The sequence below is a fragment of the Salvelinus namaycush genome, unplaced genomic scaffold (genome assembly GCF_016432855.1).
Source record: "Salvelinus namaycush isolate Seneca unplaced genomic scaffold, SaNama_1.0 Scaffold1115, whole genome shotgun sequence".
Classification (NCBI taxonomy): domain Eukaryota; kingdom Metazoa; phylum Chordata; class Actinopteri; order Salmoniformes; family Salmonidae; genus Salvelinus; species Salvelinus namaycush.
Genome location: NW_024057804.1, coordinates 5,071 through 14,341, shown reverse-complemented (window position 1 = coordinate 14,341; position 9,271 = coordinate 5,071). Strand labels below are relative to the sequence as shown.

The following is a 9,271-nucleotide window of genomic DNA, read 5'->3' as shown; positions in this document are numbered from 1 at the left end:
GACAGGTTGTTCAAATTCATTTGTGGCTTGTTTTTCTTGTCTTTTTCTGTTTTGCAGGATTCGTGATTGTCGACAGGTGGACAGCGACTTCGAAGAGGGTATGTGGAGTTTAAAACTCTTATTTTACTACATTTAACAATGTCATTATAATTTGCGAAATGTTGTGTATTTCTATAATTCAGACTTGGCAAAAATGCTTGTGCTAGAGATGTTGTAGCTAGCTAGCTTGCTAGCTAACATTAACTTTAGTAACTGTTGCTAAGCGATCGACTTTTGCTTCCTAGCTAGCTAGTATTAGCAATCTTGCTACGTTTTATGTCCTAACAATTGTTTATTTTATATTCCAATGTTCCTCATTTTAGAAACAACTGTCCTGGATGAGGTCCAGTTGGATGTGCCATTGGATGATGTGCCAGATGTTCCACAGCTGCCAGTCCTCCTTGATGTCCAGAATGCTGCTATCATCCTTGATGTGCCAGATGTGCAGACTATCCTTGAGGTACAATTTTCTGAAAGTTTGGGGTTTTATGTTTGAAAAATATCCCAGATATTCAAGTTTTGTCTCTTTGACATGAAACAAATCTCTTGTCTGCTTTCTGCTTTAGGAGGCCACTGGCAATTGGCAGTTGATTCCGATTAGGTTCAGCCCCCTGTACTGTGGGCCTGTTGTGATCAGGGTAAGAGACCCCCCACACGCAGTCACATCACGGTTACTATGTTTACAGTTTCCAACATGAATGTATTGTAATGTGCAGAACAATGCCGGTCCGGTGGTTAAAGCTTGGAGAACTTTCCAGTTCATCAGCCCCATCATCACCTACATGCGTGGGGGATCCCAGGTATGTGTCTTTGTAACTTCCTGATCTACATTGTCAGTGTGTCACAGCGATTGCTGAAGTGGTTTTGTTGATGTTGTCTTGTTGTTTATCTCAACAGCAGGTGGTGGTGAGGATGCACCACATTAGTAGGGTGAGAGGCCTGGAGACTCAACTGGTGTGGGCCATCTCCAAGGAGACAGCCAAGCTTTGTCCAAAGGGCATCCCCTACTGTGCCACCAAAGTGCAGTCCATCACTTGGATCCAGGTAACACGTAAATACTACTGAAATATTATTACATTAGATTTTTCTTCACTTATTCCATTTGGCCTTAACATGTATTCTCTCTCTGTCAGCGTGTGGCTGGCAGGGTGACCCACTATGTGTCTCACCTCCGCCACGAGACGTCTGTGGACGTGACGCTTGGCTGCTACCAGGTAAATAAACGATTTCCTATGTATATAGACTAGACATTACTGGGAATTTTTGCATTAGATTTGGTGTGTTTTCTAATAACGTGTGTGTGGTAAACAGGTGTGTTGTGTGTTTTGAGCAGCAGACTGATGTCTCAGTGGTGTACGCCACTTTCCACATGGGGCTGGACGGGCTTCTCTCCTCTTCAGCGTGGTCGGAGGCTGCCTCCTTCTCTACGCCCACCACTCAGCAGTTCACTGACCCAGAGCCTGAGGGCCACAACTGCTATAAGGTCAGACGTTACACACACATACTATTGACTAGGAGCATTAAGATCCTTCCATTGACCGACTGTTTGTTATGTCATTGCATTGGTCACTGATTTTGAATGCTTGTTTTGTTGTCGTAGGGTTGGGAGGAGGACCTGCTGCCTGAGGAGAGGGAGGTTCCTCTGCTAAAGTGAGTTCCTCTAAATGTCTGTGTAGTCTGGGCTTGTCAGATGCTGAAGGATAGTGGTCATAATGCTGTTATCCCCCATTGACTCTAATGGTTGACATGCTCCATTCCCTCCCTTTCACAGCCTCTACCTTACCACCAAGAGAGTCGAGGACATCGCCCTGAGGCTCGTCTCCCTGCGCCAGGCCTTCACTGTGAGTGGACCCACTTTTCTTTTTCTCTCTGTGACTTCTTGTTCTGTCTCCTAGAGGAAGATGCCTCACCCTAACTCTTCCCTAGACCCTGCTTGGTTCCACCCTGAGCAGGAACCATCTGTTTGTGGCGGGAAAGGTCCTCCTGGGCGCACTGGTTCAGGCCAACCACATGGTAACTCACTAATTCATTCTCTTTCAAGGGAAAGAGAGCGTCCCTGAGGGGAAATGTGTTCTGTTCACTAAGATGCTCTTTTCTTTGTCATAGGACGAGGCCAAGTTCATCCGTACTTATAACGACTTTGTGGACTACCTGAGTGACCCCTCCAAGCGGAATGACATTGAGAGGGAGCTGGCTGAGGCAAAGGTGAGTTCATTAACTCTTTCAAGTCTCACTGAGTTCTTCCACATGCATGTCTTTTATACATCACAGTAGCTGATCTATATGAAATCATTCCTATTTTCTCCAAACGTGTTTTCTTGTCCTAGATCCATCATGTGAACATGATAGATGTCGTCTTTGAGCTGGTGCTGTTTGGGATGATGACAGCTCAGAAGTCCCTGATGGTGGTAAGTAGCATCTCACTGGTACATGTTTTGATATCTATTAGCAGTTTCACTTAAATTCCTCTTCTCTTCTATTCTCTCCTCTTTTCTCCTCCTTTGTTTCCTTTAGCACCCCGGTGGGTTTGTGGAGCGTCTGTACGCTCTCCTGTACTCCTTCCTGCCCACTGCTGCCAACATGGAGCCAGAGGCTGACAGATACCTGCTGCTGCTCAATGTAAGAGTCAAGAGGTTACTTCCTGTTTACTTCCATATTCTTAGTGTACTTCCTTTTTACTTCCTTATTCATGGTTAACCAGGTTCCAATGTAATTTTAGGGGGAGTATTTCTAATTGTCTCTCTCCTCTTGATAAGCTAGTAACTCAGAGCCATTTTCTATGTGTTGTGTGGTGTTCTCTTCAGGGTGGGCTGATGGCTCTGCTAGATGACATGTTTGGCCAGCAGCTGGCCTGGTACTTTAACCCAGAGTCTCTGGTCACGGAGCTCTCCAGCCTCCTGGAGTACCACTTGGAGAACCTCATGGCCAGCATGTAGTTCTACTGCAGGGACCATACTCCTTTCTCCTTCTCTCTCTCTTTTGAAGGAATTAAGGACTTGAAGTGCTTTGTTGATCCCTGATTAGTTAACACCCATTAATTCAATGTATTCCCTTGTTTTCTCTCCCCACAGGATTCTTGTGACACTTTGCCACCCAAGAGGGATCCAGACACCAATGCACTACATTACTTTGCACTGAATTTGACATTTTTAAATAAAATAAGTTGTAGTTCAAAAACATTTTTGTTTCCGTCTTTTCATCTATTTGATTTTATGACCATTTCCTCTTCCTAGAGGTATAATGCTAATATTAGATTATTACATGAACAATGATGCTTTATTATCTGCATATGGAAATAAAAAAACAATGTTTAGTTGATTTACAGATACTACAGGCCCACACTTTATATGGTTTTGTACTGTGGTTTGTGATACTGTACTATTTAAAAACATATAGGACTACATACACTTGAGTGCACAAAACAGTAGGAACGTCTACCTAACATTGAGTTGCACACCCTTTTTCCCTCAGAACAGCCTCAATTCGTCGGGGCATGGACTCTACAAGCTGCACTAAGCGTTCCACAAGGATGCTGGCCCATGTTGTGTCAAGTTGGCTGGACGTCCTTTGCGTGGTGGACCATTCTTGATACACATGGGAAACTGTTGATTATGAAAAAAACAGCAGTGTTGCAGTTCTTGACACACTTAACCCGGTGCGCCTGGCACCTACTACCATACCCCGTTCAAAGGCACTTAAATCTTTTGTCTTGTCGAATCACCCTCTGAATGACACACACAATCCATGTCTCAATTCTCTCAAGGTTTTAAAATCTTTCTTTAACTCCCCTTCATCTACACTGATTGAAGTGGATTCAACAAGTGACATCAATAAGGGGTCATAGCTTTCACTTGGTCAGTCTGTCATGGAAAGAGCATGTGTCCTCAATGTTTTGTATTATCAGTGTGTGTAATAACCTGGTACAGTATAACGTTTACCACTAGAGGGGGTAATTGCTTCAGTCTTGAATGTTACTTCTCCCTATCCCTACTCTACATTAACAGTCTGCCATTGTAGACTCCGGTAACTTGGGTATCTTAGTTTTTCATATTTGCCATTAATGTCTGAACCATTTACCATCTTTCCAACTGAAACCAGTAATGTTAGCGTTCATGTGAGAGAGGGTGTAGTAGTGCATACTGACCACTAGTTGGATCAGTGTGGGTGGTGGAGTTCATGCAGGAACACAGAGGGTAGAGGCATTCTCCATCACAGTAGAAGGCAGACTAACACGTAGGAGCCAATACCCAGTCCTAATGGAGAGAAATACCATAGAAATCGAATGACAAGATTAGATGAATGACTAGAATAGACTCTTTCAATGAGAAATACATGATAAACAATCCAAAGAACATACTCTACAATGCACATCCTACACAAATGCCTTGCTTCTCTAAAAATACTGTGTGTTACAGCAAATAAGATGGTAAAATGTTAGCTCGTGATTATCTATTCAGTACAATGAGTAGTTAAGAGAGATAGAATCTCACCACCCAGCCTTGTTCACTGAATCTCACATATAATTCATGTCTCTTACAAGCCTGACGCCCACACATGGCTGTGATCTGAAAGGGACGAAAAAATATGTTATGAACAAGGAAAGACTAATGTACACTTTGGATGCATTGGATGAAATGTAAACTCAACTTAAGTAGTTTTGTAATTGGGATGAACTATCCCTTTAAATTGTGTATAAAACAAGTTTAACTACAAGACGAAAAACCAGTGTTGTCCCCCTGACCTTGTATGTATACTGGGCAAGGGCAGGTCGTATTTGGGCTTCTTCTTATGGGGGTTGGGTTTCAGGGCGCCTGGGGGGCGACAAGGGGCCTGGCTGACCCTGAAGAAGTTGGTTAGATGAGTACTTGAAGGCTTATATCTATGTTTTGGAATGTTGGATGTTGATTTTGGGAGGCTTCCATCATGGAAAAGGGACCAGACCACTTTTTTTGTTAGTTAACCTAAACGAATCACGACCCTCTATAGAATAACAACAGTTGACTGCTATTTAAGTAATAGTTTGACTGTCAAATCCATGTATTGGTGTGTGGCCATTGACTTTTATGGAGAGACCGGCTCAAATTTTCTGTGCCATTTCCTGGGCATTTCATTACCTCCGCGTTCTAAGTTCTGCACGTTCTAAGTTCTGCGCATCCCAGCGCTTGGAAAAATCAATGGTACAAAACCTAAGATATTGATCTTGTAAGAGGTGCGTAACGGGCTGCAGGGAAGTCAGGCACAGGAGAGCAGAACTGGGTAATAACCGAAGCAGTTTAATGAGGAAAAAACCAACGGCTCCCAGAACAACAAAATATGGGTTGAAATAATCCATTGCAAACCAGTCTGAAGTGCACATACACTTTACAACAAACAATTCCACACACAGACATGGGGGGAACAGAGGGTTATTTACACGTCAAGTAATGAGGGAATGTAAACCAGGTGTGTGGGAAAACAAGACAAAACAAATGGAAAATGATAGGTGGATTGGCGATTGCTAGAAGACCAGTGACGTTGAACGCCGCCCGAACAAGGAGAGGAACCGACTTCGGCGGAAGTCGTGACAGTACCCCCCTCCCTTGACGCGGGGCTCCAGCAGCGCGCCGACACCGGCCTCGGGGACGTCCAGGAAGGCGAGGTGCAGGGCGTTCCGGACGGAGAGGGTGGAACTCCTGCATGATTGAATTGTCCAACACATCCTCCACCAGAACCCAGCATCTCTCCTCGGGACCGTACCCCTCCCATTCCACGAGTTACTGAAGGCCCCTCGCCCGATGCCTCGAATCCAGTATGGAGCGAACGGCATACGCCGGGTCCCCCTCGATGTCCAGAGGGGGCAGAGGAACCACCCGCACCTCAGACCCCTGGAGCGGACCAGCCACCACCGGCCTGAGGAGACACACATGGATTGAGGGGTTAATACGGTAATCGAGTGGGAGCTGTAACCTGTAACACACCTCGTTCAGTCTCCCCAGGACTTTAAACGGCCCCACAAACCGCGGACCCAGCTTCCGGCAGGGCAGGCGGAGGGGCAGGTTTCGGGGCGAGAGCCAGACCTGGCACCGGGACCTCACTGCGGTGACGGTCTGCGCTGGGTTTCTGGCGCAGCACGGCGCGCTGAAGGTGAACATGGGAGGCGTCCCATGTAACCTCCGCGCGCCGGAACCAGTCGTCCACCGCAGGAGCCTCGGTCTGACTCTGATGCCAAGGAGCCAGAACTGGCTGATACCCCAGTACGCACTGGAAGGGGGAGAGGTTAGTGGAGGAGTGGCGAAGCGAGTTCTGGGCCATCTCTGCCCAGGGCACGAACGCCGCCCACTCCCCCGGCCGGTCCTGGCAACAAGACCGCAGAAACCTACCCACATCCTGGTTAACTCTCTCCACCTGCCCGTTACTCTCGGGGTGAAAACCTGAGGTAAGGCCGATCGAGACCCCCAGACGCTCCATGAACGCTCTCCAGACCCTCGACGTGAACTGGGGACCTCGGTCAGACACTGTATCCTCAGCCACCCCGTAGTGCCGGAAGACATGAGTGAACAAGGCCTCGGCAGTCTGTAGGGCCGTAGGGAGAATGGGCAGAGGAAGGAGACGGCAGGACTTGGGGAAACGGTCCACACCGACCAGGATCGTGGTGTTACCCTGTGAGGGGGGAGATCTGTGAGAAAATCTATCGACAGGTGAGACCATGGCCGTTGTGGAACGGGTAAGGGGTGTAACTTACCTCTGGGCAGGTGCCTAGGAGCCTTACACTGGGCGCACACCGAGCAGAAGGAAACATAAACCCTCACGTCCTTAGCCAAGGTGGGCCACCAGTACTTCCCAATCAAACAGCGCACTGTCTGACCGATACCTGGATGACCAGAAGAGGGTGACATGTGAGCCCAATAGGTCAGCCGGTCACGGACAGCAGACGGAACGTACAGACGCCCAGCGGGACACTGGAGAGGAGCGGGCCCTGCCCATAACGCCTGCTCAATGTCCGCGTCCAGCTCCCATACTACCAGCGCCACCAGGCAGGAGGCCGGGAGTATGGGGGTGGGTTCCATGGGCCGCTCCTCTGTGTCATACAGCCAGGACAGTGCGTCTGCCTTGACATTCTGGGAACCTGGTCTGTACAAAAGGGTGAAAACAAAACGGGTGAAAAACATGGCCCACCTTGCCTGGCGATGATTCAGTCTCCTCGCTTCCCGGATGTACTCCAGATTGCAGTGGTCAGTCCAGATGAGAAAAGGGTGTTTTGCCCCCTCAAGCCAATGTCTCCACACCTTCAAAGCCTTGATGACAGCCAACAGCTCCCGGTCCCCCACGTCATAGTTTCGCTCCGCCGGGCTGAGCTTCCTCGAGAAGAAGGCACAGGGGTGGAGCTTCGGTGGTGTACCCGAGCGCTGAGAGAGCACGGCTCCTATCCCAGCCTTGGTCCACCTCCACTGTGAACGCCAAAGAGAGATCCGGATGGGCCAGCACGGGATCCGAGGTAAACAGAGCCCTTAGGTGACCAAAAGCCCTGTCCGCCTCAGCCGACCACTGCAGACGTACCGGGCCCCCATTCAGCAGTGAGGTAATGGGAGCCGCTACCTGACCAAAACCCCGGATAAACCTCCGGTAGTAATTGTCAAACCCTAGAAACCGCTGCACCTCCTTTACCGTGGTGGGAGTCGGCCAATTACGCACGGCTGAAATGTGGTCACTCTCCATCTCCACCCCTGAGGTGGAAATGCGGTACCCTAGGAAGGAGACAGACTGCTGGAAGAACAGGCATTTCTCAGCCTTGACGTACAGGTCATGCTCCAACAGTCGACCAAGCAGCCTGCACACCAGGGACACATGCTCCGCGCGTGCAGATGAGTATATCAGAATGTCATCGATTTACACCACTACACCTGCCCGTGCAGGTCCCTGAAAATCTTGTCTACAAAGGCTTGGAAGACTGATGGAGCATTCATCAACCCGTACGGCAAGACGAGGTACTCATAATGCCCTGAGGTAGTACTGAACGCCGTCTTCCACTCGTCTCCCTCCCGGAAACGCACCAGGTTGTAAGCGCTCCTGAGATCTAGTTTGGTGAAGAAGCGCACCCCGTGCATTGACTCAATCGCTGTGGCTATGAGGGTAACTGTACTTCACAGTGATCTGGTTTAGGGCTCGATAGGCAATACACGGGCGCAGACCTCCCTCCTTCACAAAAAAGAAACTTGAGGAGGCGGGTGAAGTGGAGGACCGAATGTACCCCTGATGCAGATATTCGGAGACAAATGTTTCCATAGCCGCCGCCTGTGACAGGGGATACACGTGACTCCTGGGAAGTGCAGCGTCTACCAGGAGATGTATCGCACAATCCCTGCAACGATGGGGTGGTAATTGAGTTGCCTTCTTTTTGGAGAAGGCGAGAGCCAAATCGGAATATTCGGGGAGAATGCGCACGGTGGAGATCTGGTCTGGAGTTTCCACCGTAGTAGCACCAACGGAAACCCCTAGACACCTCCCCGAGCACTCTCGCGACCATCCCGTGAGAGCCCTTCGTTGCCATGAAACAGTGGGGTCATGACAGGCTAACCAGGGTAGGTCTAGCACCACGGGAAACGCAGGAGAGTCAATGAGGAAGAGACTGAGCGGAAACAGTGGCCTCCCTAATCAACTAATCAAAATTCCCAGCCGCGCCTGAATCGATGAGCGCTTTATGCTGGGAATGCGGGGAAAACTCAGGAAAAGTAACATACAAAAACATGTGTGCAACAGACGGCTCTGGATAAGAATGGTGCCGGCTAACCTGGGGTGACGCCAGAGTGCCCTGCCTGCTGCCTCGACCCCCAGAGGACCCAACCCGGCACCGACCAGCAGTGTGACCTCTGCGGCCACAGATGGTGCACATGAAGGAACCACCTCCGGTCTCCCTGAGCGCAGCACCTCCCAGCTCCATGGGCATCGGAGCGCTGGTGCTGGGAGATGGAACCGACAGACTCCGCTCTGGACATCTGTGGGTAGTCAGCAGGTTATCCAGCCAACTAAAAATGGCATATCAGTTTGGATACTGTAATATTCATATGTGTAAACATACTGAATTATAATTGGATGCATTTTACCGCCATATCATACTGTGCTATGATTGGTTAAGACCACCCAAATGGTTAGGTCATGGTCAGTTTGATGCTGGTTGGCAATACGTGAACATTCCAGTTATAGCTAGCTAATAAAGAGCTAAAAATTGAAATTTTTATTAAGAGAGTTGCAGGGG

General features: G+C 48.8%; 1 protein-coding gene and 1 long non-coding RNA gene across 2 annotated transcripts; both read left to right on the top strand.

Moving 5' to 3' along the window:
* The first annotated feature begins 469 nt into the window (after positions 1-469).
* On the top strand, positions 470-960 carry LOC120035850. Its single transcript, XR_005474361.1, has 4 exons — positions 470-499; positions 606-677; positions 756-839; positions 937-960. It is a non-coding gene; the product is annotated as an uncharacterized LOC120035850 (long non-coding RNA).
* Positions 961-1,408: 448 nt separating this feature from the next.
* On the top strand, positions 1,409-9,013 carry LOC120035851 (the record flags this gene model as incomplete). The annotated part of the gene is made up of 9 exons (XM_038982320.1): positions 1,409-1,522; positions 1,640-1,689; positions 1,811-1,880; positions 1,966-2,052; positions 2,146-2,244; positions 2,367-2,447; positions 2,554-2,658; positions 3,111-3,170; positions 8,898-9,013. Coding segments are annotated over exons 1-9 (782 nt in total), but the record flags the coding sequence as incomplete, so codon positions are not given.
* Positions 9,014-9,271: the final 258 nt, after the last annotated feature.